General features: G+C 39.6%; 1 protein-coding gene across 5 annotated transcripts in view; it reads left to right on the forward strand.

Annotated features, from left to right (window-relative positions):
- LOC106881248 (uncharacterized) overlaps positions 1–21676 on the forward strand; it is a 297452-nt gene that overhangs the window by 106257 nt on the left and 169519 nt on the right. For all 5 annotated transcript variants that reach the window (XR_008264114.2, XM_052967796.2, XM_052967797.2 and 2 more), the window contains exons 9-10: positions 17537–17779; positions 18650–18801. Coding sequence is in view for 4 of the 5 variants with exons in the window: in XM_052967796.2 (XP_052823756.1) it covers positions 17537–17779; positions 18650–18801 (395 nt within the window). In the remaining variant the exon portion in view is untranslated. The remainder of the gene's footprint in view (positions 1–17536; positions 17780–18649; positions 18802–21676) is intronic.

A 21676-nucleotide genomic window follows, 5' to 3' on the forward strand; every position in this document is an offset into this window, starting at 1 on the left:
AAATTTGCTCGTTGCTTCTTCTCTGTAACCAGACTTATCCATTTCTTGACCATATTGTAACATGTGATGAAAAGTGGATTCTGTACAATAATAAAAAACGTTCTTTGCAGTAGTTGCACCAAAATGAAGCACCAAAAACCTTCCATAAACAGGAACTCTTCAAAAAGAAGGTCATGGTGAATGTTTGGTGGTGTACTGCAGAAACATATTGCCATAAAATTGCCAAAATGAACGAAAAACTGCATTTTTTACATTGTATTCTATACACAACATTTACCCGATGGCATAAATCTGTGTCACGGATGGGACAGTTTTTTTAGTGTGCATTGATTGTTGTCCCTTGTTCGTTTCCTTGTGAGTTGTCTTCTCAGGAAGGGGTATCTTAAGGCAAAAAACCCCCCAAAAAACGGAAGCTGCACGTATAAAACAACTTAGAAGCAGCGCTATGGATGTGCTAGCACACACGAGATTGAGACATGGCCGACCTAACGCACTTCTCATGAGGAATTCTGGTAGGAGCTTCGTGAGACCACATATTCGACGATTCCATCAATTCCTAGGGATATCTGAAGAAAGGATTTTTATTCCGAAATATCAAATCAGACTATAGATGATTAAATTACAACAGTTCTTATAGTCCATTGTTTGTATTATAGTGCATTGTTGTGTCATTTAAAACATTTTACCTATACTATATATAAAACAGAGATGTGTGTGTAATCGCTTTTAACGTGAAATCGACTTCACCAAATGCTTCCATACTTGTGATGCGTGAATAATTTGACCTCGGATAAATCTTAAGCTCTTCACTTGATTTTTTAAATTAAAAATAAATAATATTGCTTTATATTTAAGATTCACTTCTTTAAAAAGGTTCCTCAATGTCAACTTCCGGTATTGACGTAACAACGGCAAAAAAGCTTCACGCTCTATTTTGTGTGTGAGTGTGTATGAGAGAGAGAGACAAAGAGTAAATACTACATACACACCGCTCTCTCACTCTGTCTCACACACATACACACGCACACACACACCCCTTGACTCACTCACACTCTGTCTCTTACAAACAACCACATACATAAATGTATACAAACATATTTACAAAGACACACGTGTGTATGCGCGCGCGTGAGTGTTTGTAATAGACAGTGTGAGTGAGTCAAGGGCTGTGTTGTCATATGCATACATCCAAAGATGTATGTATATTTATACATGTACGTATACATGACAACAAACCTCTCTCTCTCACTCACACTCTGTCTCTTACAAACACACACATACATAAATGTATACAAACATATTTACAAAGACACAAGTGCGTATGCGCGCGCGCGCGCAGAGGGTTCCACAATCGGCATTTATTTCAATTACTCTTGTGAGGATATTCACGTAAATCATTTTTTTCATTTAATCCCCATTTTAATTTTCGTAAAAGTTTCCAAGTACCAATGAGGCTTTTTGGCACATCTTCAATTTTCCCCATTCATGAGAGGCGCCCAGCGATCATTCATCTGTGAGTCCATCTACAGAATGTCCTCTCAAATTTCTATACAGCATATTTTGCCTTTTTTTCTTCAAGCAACAATTTCATTCCCGAGCAACGCCGGGTGCCTCTGCTAGTTTATATATATATATATATATATATATATATATATATATATATATATATATATATATATATATATTATATATATATATATATATATATTATAATAATAATAATAATAATAATAATATATATATGCATGTATATATAGATACATATATGTACATACTTACATCTGTACGTATATATATATGCATATGTGGGCACAGGACGTCATAAAACATGTACAACAAAAAGTACGAAGCACGAGTACACAGAACATGAACTACTCTTTCGAACAATGAAAGGCACAAATGGAAAACAAAGCAAACATAAAGAATGACCCTCCATCAGTTGTTGGCTGTTTTTCTAGTCTCGTATTTCAAGCATTAAACAACAATATATGCTTTCGATAAAACAGTTGCTCCTGCAAAGCAAATTGAGTAAAATTTAGGATTTTGCGGAGGGTCAAAATAGGTAACACAAACAGGACAGTGAAAACAAACAGGAAGGGCTGCTAAGAAACGAGGTTGTGGTGGTGAACACGTAAATCAAGCGTGGACAGAAGTCAAACAAGAACACGTCTTCCTTGTTGCAGGAAGAGAAAAATAGGAAGATGGCCGATGGTCATGTGGGAGCTACGTGAGCAAAGGAGGAGTAGTGAAGGAGAGGGAGTGACAGAGTAATAGGATAGAATAGTGGGAGAAGAGGAGGTAAATGAATAAGAGAGAGAAAGAAAGAGAAAAACGAAAGATCGTATAGAGTGCGCATCAGAATTATCAAGATAAAACTTGGTAGAGGATGTGTGGCATTCAATCATATAATAATATAGTATAATATATATATATAGGAGAGTATTGTAGTTCGCTTGAAGCATTGTGTATTGTTTATAAAGAATAAAAAGTTTTGAATGGTACAACAATGCACTATAATACAAAAAATGGACTATATGCCTGTTGTAATTTAGTTATCTATAGTCCGATATAGCAAATGATTCATTGGTGTGCATGTGTGAACGTTTATGTATGTACACTTAAGTGTACATATATATATATTCATGTATTTGTGTTTGTTTATTTATGTATATCTATATATGTCAAAGTGTGCATGCATGTGCATATATATGCGAGTTTTTATGATTTTCATATGTTTTTTATATGTTTATATTTATATATTTTAAATTAACTCCATGAACTTTGTGGATCTTTGGGGGTGGCCTGGATAGCCGTGCATGTACCTCTATTTCATCCATTTCATCTATCAATTGCTCCAGCTTGCTGGAGTTGTATAGATGGAGTGAGGCATGTCACCTCTAGGCTGAAACAGCTGTGAGACATTGTCCCTTCTTCGGTCATAGGATGTCCTTTTTGATTTTTATTACTGATATGACGTGGTGTGTCATATGTTTTTCTATATTTGTTTTATTGTCAGTACAATGTCTGCAAGTTGATGAGTGCCACATGTTCCCCTCCATTTTCTTATTGCTATATAAATTAAGGGTAAAATTTCCTTTTACCCGCACCCATTTATTACACTCGGTAAAAACACTAGTGTAATAGTAATTGGGTATCCTTCCGGCAGTATATTGGATAGATATTATCCATTAGTGGGTTGGATTCACAACCCCTAACTTTCTTGGATATATATATATATATATATATATATATATATATATATATATATAACGTGAGAGAGTTAGGGGTTGGGGGTACAACCCACTTAGGGATAGTATCTATCCAGTATACTGCTGGGAAGGTACCCAATTATTGCTACACTAGTGCTATACTAGGTGCAATCAATGGGAGCGGGTAAAAGTGGAGGTTTTACCCAAAATTTGTGTAACAATTAGAAAATGGAGGATAATATGCTGAACCCAACTACTTGCAGACGGTGTATCCCGTTGAATTCATTAATTTAATTCATAGCAAAAGTGACAAAAGAGAGGAAGAAAAGAAAAAGAAAGAAAGAACCAAAGCACAGGTGTCCATGGCAGACTATGTTATTTTGCCAACATGGTTTACATATAGAAGTACAAAGTACATAAGGAATTAGAGGATGAACAGAAGTTTAATCTTACAGCTGTTACGGCCTAGTTTTGGCAGGCCCCATTCTATCCGAATATTCCTTACCGGAGTGATTATCGGATGACATTTTGAAATGGGGTTACATGCCCGAACCTCTAGGCCTCTTCAGAGATTCACAAAGGGTTACATACAGATGTAGAGCAAGAGGTAAAAACAGAGGTGTGGTAGAGACCAGAAGAAAAACAACAGCAAAAATAAGATAGAAATAAAAATAAAAATACAATTGAAATCAAAATATAAATAAAAATAAAAATACAAATAAGGGTACAGCAGGAAAAAAAAATAATAATAGTAGTAGTAAAAAAGAATACATAAATGAAGGTATAGCATGTGGGACATGCAAACATATAAAAAGGTATATGTCAAAAAACCCTTAGAAATACAAGGCACCCAAAAAGCCTACAAACATTATAGATAGATCGCTATAGGCACTCCAATGCACATCTATATGTGTGGGTTCGTGTGCACAGCCTTACTCGGATGTCCCCTTACTCTCATGTGTGCATATACAAGTTTTTATAAGCAAACATTCCACCACATACGTTGTTTGTGGCATCAGCTCTATTAGCCGTATCTAGAAAGCTGGAAGTGTTTTTTAGAAAGGAGGTTTTGTTGAGTGTGTGTGTGTCATTTCAGTATATATTGGAAGGTTCTATGTAGAAGTTCATTTATACAAGTTATTAATGTTCTAGTAGCAATAATAGTGAAGGTGACGATGATGGCGACAACAACAATAATATGCCAAACTTTCAAACTTAGCGGTGTAAGATATCCTGTTGCCTCTTCCAACGGTTCTACCATTCTGCTGCTAGTGGGGGAGGGTTGATTACTACCGTTAACTTCCTCCTTCCAATTGGGCAACTATTGTTTTAAACTGCCTACGCTTAGCTACGGTTGGATAGCCAGTGGCCGGTCAAGATGCTAGCCTGCCTGCGCCCCCCCCACACACGTGTGCTGTGTATACCCCCCCCCCCCTCGTACTCACTCTCATGCGTGCATGTATGCATATACATATGTATGCGCGCAGCCACACATCTCTTAATTCTATAGCCACAACAGTAACAATGAGGATAAATACATTCTCATCTATACATATCCAGATATACATCCTTATACACATTATGTCCCCTCACATATACCCATACTTATTCACGCATACACAACTGTGTGGCCAACTATCATTACATCCGTATGTACACAACTACATACCTACCTACATACTCACCTATACATATACACATACATAAATACACACACATACACACACAACTAGATGTACACACCCGCACACATACTTATACATGCATACACACCCACATATACATATACCCACACATATACCCATACACATATATACACACACATATATATATATATACATATATATACATACACATGTACATACATCCATATAGATATCCACATCCATATACGCACATGCACGTACACACATCCAAGCGTGCACTCACAAGCAAATAGATATGCATGTGCATACATACAGGAGGAGTATCTCTAGTAATAGAAGACCAACGGCAACAAGAACAATACCAACGACAACAACATGTAGGTGCATCTACATGTGCACACACATATACACACACACATATATATACACACACACACTCACTCATACACAAATATACATATACATACACATACATACACATACATATATATATATATATATATATATATACATACACACATACACATGCACATCTATATATATATATTGCCCGACCCCACCTCGAGTACTGTTGCCCACTGTGGTCCCCCCATCGAAATTTTGTTTATACTTCCTGCATTGACGAGTACCGTGATATATAATTAATTTGATGTAATCTAATTACTTTAATTCATTTTATCGAACCATGAATTTGCTTGATTTTTATATTGCTGTACAAAATGATTGTCTCCATGAATTAAATTCCCTATAGATATTTTAACACCTTCTCTTCATTTTTATCAAAATTGTTGAGTTTTATGGGATTTCTTTTGATAAATTCACAACACACCATATACAAATGTATATATATATATATATATATATATATATATATATATATATATATATGAACTTGGATAGAATTTGCTTATGATTTTATATAGTCCTATTTCAGCCATGAAACGCGTGTAGTCTATGTACTAACACTGACTTTTATACATTTATTCTTTCACACTTTATATTATTGTATTAATTTTTACTGTCCTATTTATAAGTTTGATTTTTAAATTAATATTTTTATGATGAATGTTTCTTTATATGATATATTATATATTATTAAAATTTTGGATTAAAATCTTCAATAAATATTGATATGATATATACGCCTCACAGCATGGTTTTGGATGGGTTCTTAGTTGACTGAGTTGTAGAGTGGTGGTTCATCTCTAAATTAGTTATAAACATATATATTATATATTACAAAACCTGGTGTAATATTATACCGATTTTTGCCTGTAAGGCTGGAATAAGTTTTTATTTCCTAATATTATTACTATTAATTTATATATATATATATATATATATATATATATATATATATATATATATATATGTATATATATATATATATATATATATATGTATATATATATATATATATATATATATATATGTATATATATATATATATATATATATATATATATATATATATATATATATATATATAAATTAATTATATATATATATATATATATATATATATACCATATATACATATAGAGATTATATACCCTTTTTACTCTTTTACTTGTTTCAGTCATTTGACTGTGGCCATGCTGGAGCACCGCCTTTAGTTGAGCAACTTGATCCCAGGACTTATTCTTTGTAAGCCTAGTACTTATTCTATCCGTCTCTTTTTGCTGAACCGCTAAGTTACAGGGACATAAGCACACCAGCATCGGTTGTCAAGTGATGGTGAGGGACAAACACAGACACACAAACACACATACATTTCTTATCATTAACATATTAATTAAGCTAATATTGATATCTATAAATTTCCCATACTTAGTATATGTAAAACAATACTGATGCTTTATTCAGACTAAAGAAAAAGCCCTGTTGACCTAAATACTTAAGGTTTTATTCCCCAACATTATGATAGCAGTAAAAAAAACCCAACCTAAAATAGTGTTGCCACTCTGACCAGAGAAACCTTTATAACCATATCCATGTATAATGCTTACACCTTCCCTTTCCTTAGAAGTGATTGCCCCTTATACTATAATCACTAGATAAGAGACAATAAAATCAGAGACAGTTAGAATTCTACCTAGAACTAATTACTAGCCTGCTAGCCTTGGCTATGTCAAGGTGGATTTTTATGTATTCTTCTTCCCACTTGGATTTTAAATGTTCCCACAATTATAATATGTCTGTGCAGCTGAAGATTGCTCTACGTATTGCATTTAATGTAATGCTCGCATTACTTAAATAAATGGAGTAGCATGAAACGTGCGTACTGCAATCATCTTTAAAATCCGTGTTGTTTATTTTGATATATATATATATATATATATATATATATATATATATATATATATATATATATATATATACATATATACGATGGGTTTCTTTCAGTTTCCGTCTACCAAATCCACTCACAAGGCTTTGGTTGGCCAGAGGCTATAGTAGAAGACACTTGCCCAAGGTGCCACGCAGTGGGACTGAACCTGGAACCATGTGGCTGGTAAGCAAGCTACTTACCACACAGCCATAAGTATTCTCGTGAGGTAATCTTCAAACTTCTCTGTTTGGAAGAGGGGGTCCTATTTTGCAGCATACTGTGGCAGTTTCTTTGGCATAACAAAAGAAGGCCTTTGAGTTTCACTTATTGTTTTTTTTATAAACCAGGCTTATATATATATATATATATATATATATATATATATATATATATATATATATATACATATATATATAAGCCTGGTTTATAAAAAACATTAAGTGAAACCCAAAGGCCTTCTTTCGTTATGCCAAAGAAACAGCCACAGTATGCTGCAAAATATATATATATATGATGTATTATATATATATAATACATATGTAGCTTCTCCTCCCTCTCATATTTTATATATATTATATATATATTATATATCTAATATATCATCATCATCGTTTAACGTCTGCTTTCCATGCTAGCATGGGTTGGACGATTTGACTGAGGACTGGTGAACCAGATGGCTACGTCAAGCTCCAATCTGATTTGATAGAGTTTCTACAGCTGGATGCCCTTCCCAACACCAACCACTCCGAGAGTGTAGTGGTTGCTTTTACATTCCACCGGCACAAAGACCAGTCGGGCAGTACTAGCAACAACCACGCTCAAAATGGTGTATTTTATGTGCCACCTGCACAGGAGCCAGTCTGGTGGCACTGGCAACGACCTCGCTCGAATGTCTTTTCACGTACCAGGAAGGCGACACTGGTAACGATTACGTTCAAATGGTGTTATTTACGTGCCACTGGCACGGAAGCCAGACTGCTGCTCTGGCAACGATCACACTCAGATGGTGTTCTTAGCACTCCACTGGTACAGGTGCCATCATGATTTCGCTTTCACTTGCCCCAACAGGTCTTCGCAAGCCAAGTTTAGTGTCCAATGAAGGAGACATTGGCATGGATGCCAGTCGTCAAATTTAGTTCGATTTCGATTTCACTTGCCTCAACAGGTCTTTGCAAGCGGAATTGTATATTATATGTATTATATATATATATATATATTATATATTATATATTATATATATATTATATATTATATATTATATATATATTATATATTATATGTATTATATATATATTATATATTATATGTATTATATATATATTATATATTATATGTATTATATATATATTATATATTATATATAATATATATATACATATCATATATATTACGTATATATATATATATATATATATATATATATATATATATTCTCCTTGTCTCCGTATTCTTTCTGTTGAAGAGCGTAGCTCGAAACGTCAAAGACTTTCCGTATTCCCGAGTGTCATACTAATATATACTTTTGTTATTTACACCACCTGTCCTCGTCTGTTGTTATTATTTGTATATTCTCCCACATATAATACACGCTCACGTGGTCGCACCAGCTAATCCTGTCTCCTCTCATCACACACTACCAACTTTTGGATTCTACCTTCTTTCCTTATGGATCTGGACTGTTTGGTTCTGAACTTTATACCCTCCGGCTGCACCTCTCCTACCCACGGATTACACTGGACCCATCTTCTGATTGGAAATCGCTTCAATATACCACGACGTCTAAAAAACTTTTGAACTTTTCCACTTTTGTAAACCTCCTTTATCATCCTTTTTTACCTTACTTTCCTTCACCTACCGTCTCTTCGTACTCTGGATGTTCCTAATCTGTCTTCTCTAATCTGCACCTATTACTTTGTATTCTTCTCCCTCCCTTTCTTTTCTCCTCTCGTTTCTTCTCTCCCTGTCACCCCATTTTCTCCCTATTGTCCCATCTTCCTTTTTGCTTTGTTTTTTTCTCCCACCTCGCATATATTTTCTTCTCACAACCCCTTTTTCGTTTTTTCTCCTCATGCCTTTATTTTTTCCCCCACACCTGTTAAAAAAGTTTTTTTTCCAGTTTTTTTCCCTTTTTTTCTTTTTTTTCCTTTTTTCCACGTCCAATTTTCTCATCACGCTTGTTTTTTTCCACCACACCTTTTGTAATTCTCCTTCCCACGTCTAATTTTCTTTTCTCTCTCGTTCCATCATGCCTGACTACAAATCTTTCCAACTCACTCTCCACAACCGCCTAAAACTATACCTCCGCACACTTCCCTCTCTATACTTTCAACCTACTATACGACTCTCCTTACTCATATTCAAGAAGACTCGTTTCTCTAGTCATATTACGTTTCATCCCTAAGGGTTTCCGCCTCCATTTCCACCCCACTCTCCACTCTTCTACCACCATTCTACCCATACTCCGCACCACATCCTACCGCCTTATGCGAGCCACCATTCGCTCCAATCTCTCTAAAATCCACACTATCGACCGCCTTCTTCCTCCAGCCTTTTCTATATTTTTCTCCTCTCTGTCACCCTCCCATGCTCACAATACATTGCGCTTTATCATTCAACTTAATCATCTCTTTCATGCATTTCTTACCGACACTAAGCTCCGCAAACTTCACTCACTCCTCCATTCCTCTACACCCGAAGCCACTACCCCAACCCCTCCACCACCCTTCTCCCTCCCTGATGTGCATTCCCCACCCACACCCAACCACCCTGCCTCTCCCACACACACTCCACCCCTCCCTCCCAGCCCTCCACCATCCCGACCGCCCCTCCTAACCCTACTTCATCCCCTCCTACTTCTATTCCACCCACCCCTTCTCCACTTCAGCCTGTCGTTACCATTCCCCCAGATCTTCCTCTCTCTGAGGCGGAGCGCTCCGTCCTCAATAGGGGTCTGCGCTTCATCCCACTCACTCCATCCTGCAAGGAATTTCAAACCCGTGCTGATGTCCACAGCTTTGTGCGCCGCGTTAGGTTGAGTGCACTTTTCCATAACACACCACCCGCACCCAACGAGGACTGCTTCACTGACCTGGGCCGACGACCATCCCAGTGGACGCCCGCTCCTGGCCAGTTCCAGGCAGTTGATCTCGACTCAACATCTCCCCAGCCGAACTCTCGGCCCTTCGATCCCTCCGACGCCGCACGGACATCATCATAAAACCGGCTGATAAGGGTGGAGCCGTGGTAGTATGGCGCGCGGACCTCTACGAGGCCGAAGCCCTCCGTCAACTTCGAGATACCTCATTCTACCGCCCTCTGCCCTCCGACCCCACGCCCAGCTACCAACAGACTGTGTCCTCCACTATCCATGACCTCATCCTCTCCTCCCCTCTCCCCGCCACCGCCTCCAACCTTATTGTTCGCACCCCACGCACCCCCACCATTTACTTCCTCCCCAAGATCCATTAACCGAACAACCCTGGCCGCCCCATCGTCTCCGCCTGCAACTGCCCCACCGAGCTTATCTCAAAATACCTAGACCGTGTCCTCGCCCCCCCTAGTGGCTTCTCTCCCTTCCCACATTCATGACACTAACCACGCGCTTCGTCTATTCAACTCTTTCTCTTTCCCTCCCGGCCCTTCTAAGCTTCTCTTCACTCTAGACATCCAGAGCCTCTATACAATGATCCCCCACGACGAGGGGCTGCGTGCCCTGAAGTTTTTTCTAGACCAACGCCCCAACCCACAACCCGACACCTCCACACTCATTCGTCTGGCCGAACTTGTCCTATCTCTCAACTGCTTCTCGTTCGCGGGAGATATCTACCAGCATCCTCGGGAGTGGCCATGGGGACGAGAATGGGCCCCAACTACGCGAACCTCTTCGTTGGTTATGTTGAGGCCCAAATATTCTCCAGTTTCACTGGTCCTACTCCCGAACTATACGGTCGGTATATCGACGACTGTATCGGTGCCACCTCACTCTCCCGCGAACATCTTGACTCGTTCCTCTCTTTCGTTCAGTCTTTCCATCCTGCCCTCCACTTCTCCTGTACTGTCTCTGACACCTCTGTCCCCTTTCTCGACATTTCGGTCAGCATCCTCCACTCCGCCCTTAGCACCTCCATCCACTACAAACACACAGACTCACACTCCTATCTCAACTTCTCCTCCTCCCACCCTAGACACACAAAACTTTCCATCCCCTATTCCCAATTCCTCCGTCTACGCAGACTTTGTAGCGACAGCCATGACTTTGAGACTCAGTCTCAACTCATGGCTCACCACTTTAGCCTGCGTGGATATCCACCCACCACCATCCACACCGCCCTTGCCAGAGCACGTTCTGTGGACCGTGCATCTGCTCTCTCCCCCCGAACCCGCCCTGCCGTTTCCCGCCTCCCTTTTCCCCTCACCTACCATCCCACCACCCTACCCCTCCAACGCTCCATTCTCCGAGCTTTTCGGCGCCTCCAGTCCGACCCCTCCACCTCCCACATCTTCCCTAATCGACCCCTCCCCTCCTTCAAACGAGCCCACAACCTACGGGACCTCTTGGCCCACAGCTTCTTCCCCAACCCAACCTCCCAACCTGGCTCGTTCCCCTGCTCCCGTCCACGCTGCCGCACTTGCCCTTACCTCTCCAACACCACCCTCCTCACCAGCACCCATCACCGACCCTATCGCATCACCGACTCCTTCACCTGCACGTCTACCAACATCATATATTGCCTCTCCTGCTCTCTCTGCCAATCTCTGTACATCGGACAAACGGGGCGCCGCCTGGCAGACCGATTCGCGGAACACCTCCGAGATATCAACGTCGGCAATGACACCCCCGTGTCACGCCACTTCCGTTCTGTCGGCCACTCCTTGCGTTAACACCTGTCTGTGTTTGGATTGTCCATGCACAGGGGCCATCCGGACTCCCGTTTGCGCCGTGAACAGGGATTAATCTTCTATCTTCGCTACTTTGCGCCACATGGGCTCAACTCCGCTCCACTCTTCATCTAACCCCTCCTCCTGTCTCTCCCCCACCCTCCCTCCTACCACCCATCTCTCCCCCCTCCCCCACCTCCTGCTCCGACTCCTACTTCTTTGTACGTCTCTTCACCTCTCTTCATACTTCTCTCCACTCCCACTTCTCTTCACCCCTACTCTTTCTCTCCTCTCTCTTACTCTCTCTCACTCTCCTCTCTCGTACTCCTCCCTCTCTCACTCTTACTCTCTACACTCTTACTCTCCTACTCTCTACACTCTTACTCTCTTACTCTCTCACCCTTACTCTCTCACTCTCTTCCCCTCTCTCTCACTCTCTCTTCCTCTCTTTCTCCCCCCATACCCCTCTTCCCTCTCTCTCACTCTCTTTCTCTTCCTCTCTTTCTCTTCCTCTCTTTCTCCCGCCCATACCCACCTTCCCCCTCTCTCAATCCACCTTCCCTGTCTTATACCCACCCTCTCTCCTCTCTTCCTCTCCCCTCCCATACCCATCTTCCCCCTCTCTTACATCCACCTTCCCCCTCCCCTTCTCCCTCCTCGTCAACACCCCCTCATAAGCTCATCCCACCACACCCCAACACACTCCTACTCTACCTTCCCACTCCACCCCATCCAATTCCTTACACCCACCACCCACCCCTACCCACATACCCCACCCTACCCACAGACCCCTACCTCTACCCCACCCTCAGCCTAACCCACACTCCACCCATGCCTTCCCCACCTCCCAACACCCTCACATCACACCACACCAATACCCTCGCATCACACCACGCACACCACACCAATACCCTCGCATCACACCACGCACACACTACAACTGACCAACTACTTTCTCCCTTTCTCCCTTCCCCATTTTCACACTACATACGTCAAGATCACCATCATTCTGCCTCCCACACACAGCCCCTCGTTCCCGATCACCGTTTGTTATCTCCCCCTTTCTTAGCTCTCCTGAAATAAGAATTTCTAACTTCCGGTCAGCCATTGTTATGATCGGCCATTATTATGATCGGCCATTATTATGATTGGCCATTATTATGATTGACCGTTGACTGAACACTATTCAAATTTTTTTCTCCGTGTTTTTCTCCTTGTCTCCGTATTCTTTCTGTTGAAGAGCGTAGCTCGAAACGTCAAAGACTTTCCATATTCCCGAGCGTCATACTAATATATACTTTTGTTATTTACACCACCTGTCCTCGTCTGTTGTTATTATTTGTATATTCTCCCATATATATATATATATATGCATATGTATTGTATATATGTATTACATGTATATATATTACATATATATATACACACACACACATACATACATACATACATACATATGCATATATATATATATATATATATATATATTGATTCTGCTATGAGAGCAAGATCCTCAGGGACAGCCTGTCTTGAATTCCTCTGTTATTGCCTGGAGGACTATGATGAATAAGAGGGGCCTGAGACCTGATTCTTAGTGAACCCCTTGGTGAACCCGGAATTCTTCGCTATACTCATTGCTGACCCTTACCTTATTAACGGCATTCCTGTACAAGGCCTGTACAGATCTTATTAACTACTCTTCAATATCCAGTTTTTGAATCACCCGCCAGATAAGGGATCGAGGGACCCTGTCAAAGGCTTTCTCCAAGTCAACAAAAGCGAAGTATATTGGTTTATCTTTGGCTAGGTATTTCTCCTGCAGTTGCTGTACCAGGAATATAGCATCAGTGGTGCTTCTACCTGGCTCAAAACCCAACTGCATCTCATCTAAGCAGACTCTCTCCCTAATGAGATGGGTTATGACCTTCTCTATGACCTTCATCACCTGATCGAGCAGTTTGATACCCCCCTGTAGTTATTTCTGTCTAAAGCATCACCTTTACCCTTGTAGCAGTTGACTATGTTGCTGCTACGCCAGTCATTGGGTATGACTCCTTCATAAACTACCTGGATTACAATAAGGATGACTACCCCATGACCCACACCACCAGATATTTTAAGCATCTCAACAGGAGTTTTTCCTGACTTCATACCCTTAATTGCTTTATCTACCAGGGTGGTATCTATTCGGGTATCTGGTCCCTCTACTGGGTCAACATTTGGCAGGATCACCTCCTCCCATTCTTTCTCAACATTCAGCAGCCTTTTATAATGGCTTCTCCAAGCCTCTTTCTTTTCAGAATCATTAGAAGCAAGTGCACCATCATTCATGCAGACACATTTCTCTCCCATGACATCACAATTTTCTCTCACACACTGTCTTGCAATCTGAAATACTTCAGTTCGTTGGTCCTCACGTTGCTGAAAATTGGCAAACTTCTTCTTTTCTGCTTCTCCCTTGGCTATGTATACCTGTCGCCCAGCCTCCCTTCTGACTATCTGGTACAGTTTCCTGCTACCCCCACTCTTCTAGGATTTCCAAGCCTGTTTCTTTGCTCTAATGGCCTTGTCTACAGTATTATTCCACCACTATTTTACTCTAGGTCTGGAAGGGACTTTGCACCAGCCATAAATTTGGTCTGTGACACTCAGTAAGCTGTCCCATAGAAATTTCCATTTACCTTCTATGTCCGCAGTCTGTAGCTTCTCCTCCCTCTCATTAATTTTCCTCAGTGAGGATGTCCCTAAATCTCTGACCATGTGAAGGGTTCTTTAGCTTCCAAATCCTTCTTTTCTGGATTGTTCTGCTTCTTGGCATTCTTTTAGTATCGAGTCTAAAGTCATTAATAACTAGTCTATGCTGGGGGTGGGGATACATTCTTCACCAGTGAGGTTCTTTGTATTTAAGAGCAACCCTACATCCTGCTGTCTGGTGAGAATGAAATCAATGTGGCTAGCAGAGTCACTTGATTGATAGGTTATCAGGTGACTGTCTGGCTTCCTGAAATCAGTGTTGCAGATTAATAGGTTGCATGGATCACAGAACTCCAGTAGCCTAGTTGCCTTTTCTTTTTGGGAACCAATTCCATGGCCCCCGTGAACCCCATGGAAGATACCGGATTGCTGTCCGACATGCCCATTAAAATATCCAGCCACAAAGATGAGGTCATTGCCACTCGTCTTTGAGGTGGCCTGTAGAAGGGCATCATAAAAGTGGTCCTTCTGATCGTTTTGTAGGCCCACTTGTAAGGTGTGAGTAGAGATATTTGTAACTATACTATTCTGTAAGACTAGCTGGAGCTTAAGCACTCTGTCGCATACCCTGACTACCTCTATGACCTTATCCACCCATTTCTTCACAAGAAATATGCCTACACCCCCTACTCCATTACTGTTACTGTCCCAGAAAATTTTATACCTATGTGCCTTGCCTGTGAGGACCCTGGCTGAAGCTCCTCTCCACCTTACCTCTTGTATGCAGCATACATCAACATGTCTCTGTTCAAGCATCTCTACAATCTCACTAGACCTACCTTTCAGTATGCCTACATTGACAGTGCCAACTCTAAAAACAGTGAAAGGAATGTGGGAGGAGGCATGTTATTCAGTACCTGAAAAGAAGGTTTTTGTGTTTGTTCAATTGACATGCTACACCTGTTCTCACTTTCAACCTGTCATCATTCAAACATTCAAGCATGTTAAGATTGTTGCCCCTACTGGAGGTAGGAATAGGTGTTAGTGGCATAGTAAGTGTAAGCATTATGGACATCGTAAAATCGTAAATTTAAGCATTTCTGGAGTTGCTGATATAAGTAAATCATTAAAGATAGAAGAAGAAGAAGAAGAAGAAGAAGAAGGGGAGGAGGAGGAGGAGGTGGTGGTGGTGGTGATGGTGGTGGTGGTGGTGGTGGTGGTGGTGGTGGTGGTGGTGGAGGAGGTGGTGGTGATGGTGGAGGAGGAGAGGAGGAGGGGAGGAGGAGGGGAGGAGGAGAGGAGGTGGTGGTGGAGGAGAGGAGGTGGTGGTGATGGTGGTGGAGGAGGAGAAGGAGGACAAGAAGAAGAAGAAGAAGAAGAAAAAGAAGAGAGGAGAAGAATATTAATATCAATATGCCAATGCTAGATTAAGTAGGTGGGCAGCTAAACTAATTGCATTTCTCCTGGGAGAGGGAGAAGAAATTGCAGGTATGATAGAGGATACCACCAGTGAGGAAGAGGGTTTCCAGTGAGATATCTGGTAATGGTGGTGGGTGAAGAGAGAGATATCTGGCGTTGGTGGAGGGAGAAGAGAGATAAATATCCGGTATTGGTGGTGGTATTGGTGGTGGTGTTGGTGGAAATGGACGGGCATGCCACGAACAAGCAAGGGTTAATTTAGAGAGATGGTACAAAAAATATGTAGTTAACTTGAGAACACAGGAGGGAAGAAGAGATTCCGTTTAGAAAATTACATGAAGAATTAAGGAGGAATGAAGGCTGAGAGAGAGAGAGAGAGACAGAGAGAGAAAGAGAGAGAGAGATTTAGGAAGTTATATATTGAAGGATCAATTTAAATAATTAGCTTATGAAAGTAGATATTAATGAATAAATAATATATAAATAAATAAATGTAAATAATAATACATATTAAAAGTGTTAATGGTGAATGAATGGATGAAAGGATTGAAAGACGAGAGAATATCTTACCTTAGCAATGCATGACTGGGCGTCCAAGAACAATTTAAGTTGAGATTGCATGACAAACAAGGAGGAATTATGTGGGTTAAGTGTTTTATAGATATGCTACGACCAGAAGTGAACATTATGGAGGATGCTTTCTTCCTTCCTGGGCTGGAGACAATAGCAATGATAGTAGCAGAGAAATAGCACAAGGAGCCATAGTGAGTGGGAAGAAATAAGAAAATAGTATGAAAAATAGGAAAAATATTTAGCCAACATGAAGCCCAGAGAGGACAAGCAAGGGTTAATTTAGAGAGATGGTACAAAATATATGTAGTCAACTTGAGAACATAGGAGGGAAGAAGAGATTCCATTTAGAAAATTACATGAAAAATTAAGGAGGAATGAAGGCTGAGAGAGATTTAGGAAGTTATATACTGAAGGGTCAATTTAAATAATTAGCTTACGAAAGTAGATATTAATGAATAAATAATACATAAATAAATAAACGTAAATAATAATACGTGGTAAAAGTGTTAATGGTGAATGGATGAGTGAAAAGGTCAAAAGATGAGAGAATATATATACTTATATACATGCATATATAGATATACATCCAGCCTGGAGTAGAACCTCTTCATTGGTAATATAGTTTTCCCATTGAATCCTCAAGGATAGATACAAATAATTGTATGTCTCTGCAAATCAGAGAGAAATGTTCATGATCCCAGATTTGGAAACACTTGATTTTAGTTGTTAAGTTCTCGGTATTAATTTTCAGTAATGAATAAACTGTGGATTTTCTCTATATCTAGGTTTAAGATGTTCTTGGATTCCATACCCTCATCATGTTCATCTGGAGAATGAACCAACCTACTGTGAACAATGTGACTTAAATAAATGCATGGAAACTTGTGAAAAGTTGGAGAATTGTTCTATGATAACAGTTAACCATGACAAGGGTTTATGTGAACTGTACCCCATGGTACCACTATCAGTTGAATCTAGTTGTTGTGATAGCTATGTCAAGTCTTGTCCTGAAGCTACTGAACAAAATGGTAAGTGTGATAAAATAATTTATTGTTTCAATGAGAGAGTTTTTTGGTGGTGTTGTTGTGTGTGTGTGTGGGGGGGGGGAGTTTATAAAAATATTTCTTGATCAAAATATTTTAGTTTCAACTAGAATATACCATTGAATGTGTCATGAAGACATTGAAATCTTTAAGACATTGGAATAGCAAATGTATAATGATGAAGATAATGATGATGATGACAGATGCAAGAGCAGTTTATGATAAACTGTGTTAAAATATGAAAGATTTTTCAGAAAAGTGGGTCAGAGTTACACATCTTTTATAGAAAGAAAATGTTGGCAAGTTATTGCTGTTGCTGATTCAGTTATGGTCAACTCTGATCACACAAATCTATAATTAAAGATATTCCAGTATTGACCATCATGTTATTCTAGGCTTATCTAGTAATTCATTTTAAAATGTGTTCTTATTTGTTTAAAATGATAACTGGGATTTGAAGGAGACTTAGCTATTATTTCTAGCTAAATGATCAATCACATAGAAGTTGATAAGGAAGTGTTTCTTGCTGTGTAATCACATCAATAATTTACTTATTGATTATCTCCTAGATAATCAATAAGTACCAATTTTAGAGAAAAACGGTTTACCTAATGGGACTAGAAACCCTGCATCTATCACTTACTGGTCAACAGCATTACCTATTACACTATACAATATCCCGCATTCCATCTCCCTAAGTTAGGTACTGTCAATTGCTTCTACTTTTTGAACTATATTACCTTTATCTCCTTAAGGTAATTCATCAGTCATGTAATGCTGGCAGGATAGGTTATTCAATTAATGTTCAACATAGGTGTTTGGTTGTAAATCCTTTGTTTTTCTTTTGCTTCAAAGGTTCATCTGATTTGTTGTCACATGATGCAGTATTAACGGCTACCGATGAATATCAGAGTATCTATTCCCCATTGTATCCAAATATGCCGCCTGGTAATATGGAAAAGACATGGCTATTAACAGCTACTTTTGGGGATGTTGTTACTCTTCAGGTAAGATATTTATTTACTCTTTTTAAAATTTTGTTAGAAATTAGTGCAAGCCGCCATGATCTTTGCAGGATCTTGAAGATTGGGGGAGGGAACAGTTAGAGAAAGAGACCACAACTCATAGGGTTACTCCTGTGAGAATAAGCATATATATAAAGGTACAGAGTTATTTCCAGACTGGGGACATGGTTTAATTACTTGCTACAGAATGGATTCTCTAGAAAGTCCTCAAGTCTCAGGTGGTGTTGTTAAACAAGTTAAAAGATCTAATCACCACAAAGCTTATAACAGAGAGATTTAGCCAGTACACTGGTCATGACCTGGTGTTTTACAAACAAAGTTTCCTGTTGATATTTGTTCTGCACTGAGCTACACAGACACTCCCATGTCAATCTTACTATCAAACATGCAGTGAACCTGTGACCAATGATGCTTTGCTCAGAAATTACTACATAAAAATAGCTAAAGAAATAAGTATATTGCTGCATCATCGTTTAACGTCCATTTTCCATGCTGGCATAGGTTGGATAGTTTGACTGAGATCTGGAAAGCCAGCAGTCTGATCTGGCAATGTTTCCCACATCTGGATGCCCATCCTAACGCAACCACACCAAGAGTGTAGTGGATGCTTTTTACATGCCACTGGCACAGGAGTCAGTCAGGCAGCCCTGGTATCGATCACATTCGGATAGTGCTATTTATGTGCTACTGGTACAGGAGCCAGTCAGGGGGCACTGGCATCGGCCACATTTGGATGGTGCGTTTTACATGTCACCGGCACAAGAACCAGTCAGGTGGCCCTAGCGTTGATCATGTTTGGATAGTGCTTTTAACATGCCACCAGTCTGATCAATAAGTATCTGGACTGTTGCCATTGTAATGAAGCTAAAGCATGCAGAGTGAAGCTGCTTGGTACAGATTGACCTTAAACTTTGTTGTGCATATGCACTAAGTTTTATCATTCTAGCTCACTTCTGCTGTTTACAGTAGTGCTTGGAAGGAAGGTGTGTAACATGTGATTGTCGCACTGACCGTGACAGAGAAACTTGAGCTGAGAATCTGAATAGAAGTTTGTCAAAAGCTTGGTGATACCTGCTCAGAGGCCTATGTGAAGTTTTCAAAAGATATTTGAGGACAGATTTATGTTTATAAAAAAACAGACATATAATAACAGATAATAACTTTATTTATCAAAAAATGCTATGAGGATAAAAATAAACCTTCTATTCTATAATGTCATTCAATAAAGCCACCTTCAGCTTCAACAACTCCTTCTATATTAGATCTAAATAATCTACATGCTGGAATCAAGTATTCCTGGTTCATTTTAGACATTACTCTGACTATGGCAGATTTCAAAGAATCTCTGGTATTATGGGCATGTTCATTGACCTCTCTCTCAAAAATTCTCCATATCTAATAGTCCAATGGATTGAGATCTGGGGAATTAGAAGGTCAATTGTTAGGGGTTATGTGATCATGAAAATTTTCAGCCATCCATTCCTGTGTTACTAGAACCATGTGTGATAGTGCAGTGTCTTACTGAAATACATATGGTCTTCCATTGCACACACTGTCTATCCAGGGCTTAACAATTATTTCCAGGACCTCAATGTAGGTGGTAAAATTAACTCTAAGGCCTCGTGGGAAAAAGTAAGGTAGCATCACATGTCCTTCATTGCTGATAACCTCTAAACCCATAACAGCTGCAGGAAATTTTGTATGCATAACACTTGGAACTTCTGAATGGTCTGCACATAACCATCTATCATTTCTTCTATTAACTTTTTGATCTTGGTTGAAGTTTTTCTCATTTGAGAAAAGCCAAATCAAATCTTCTGCTGGATTTTTCAGTTTAAGAGCCTTTTAGATCTGATGTAATGATTTTCTTTTGCCTTTTCTGACAAATTAACCTTTCCTCATCATATAAGACTTGTATCTGATGTTTTTATGGACAAAATTTCTGACTGTTCCTTCTGACACAGAGATTTATTGCAATTGAAGCATGGACTTTCTAGCATTGTAATCAATGGTCTGTTGAACTTACTGGATAAATTCAGGTGTTCTGATGATTTCAGAGCATGTAGAGACTATTGTTAAACAATGTGCTTTTTTAATCTTTAGCATTGGGGTGCTCTATCATTGCCAGACTCAGCTGACTGGAAACAATAATAAAAAAGCAAAAGAGCATTTTCCCTTAAATATGCATGTGATTTATCAAGAAATTCATCAGATCTGAATGTATTTCATGAAATCATGAAAATTACATAAGACTATTTGTACTTGGGACTTCCTTAAGTTCTGTAAGACTATGGACATGTACCTGAAGAGTACAAGTTTGGGCTGGGTTTTTATATGGAAGATCAACAGTTGCCCAGGCATGCAAGTGTTTCCTATCCACATTACCAATAGTGTCCAATGGAAAAACAACAGCTGACAAAAACTTGGCATTAGTGTCACTGGAGGTATTGCTGTCAGAACTCAAAGATACAGAAGTGAAGCTGTGTGGCACTTTGGACAAGTGTCTTCTACTACAGCCTTGGACTAACCAAAACCTTATGAGTGGATTTGGTAGACAGAAACTGAAGGAAACCCGTCATATGTGTATACATATATGTGTGTGAGTGTATGTTTGTGCATGTGTGTGTTTGTCCCCTGCTACTGCTTGATGACTGGTGTTAGTGTTTATATCCACGTAACTTAGTGGTTCGCTAGAAGAGACTAATAGTATAAGAGCCAGGCTTATAAAAACAAAATAAGTACTGGAGTCAATTCATTCAACTAAAAATTCTTCAAGGCAGTGCCCCAGCATGACCATAGTCTAATGACTGAAACAAGTAAAAGATAAAATACATCCAATACTCCAACAATTCTGCCA

This window comes from Octopus bimaculoides, chromosome 5, assembly GCF_046866305.1.
Source record: "Octopus bimaculoides isolate indiv1 chromosome 5, ASM4686630v1, whole genome shotgun sequence".
Lineage (NCBI taxonomy): Eukaryota > Metazoa > Mollusca > Cephalopoda > Octopoda > Octopodidae > Octopus > Octopus bimaculoides.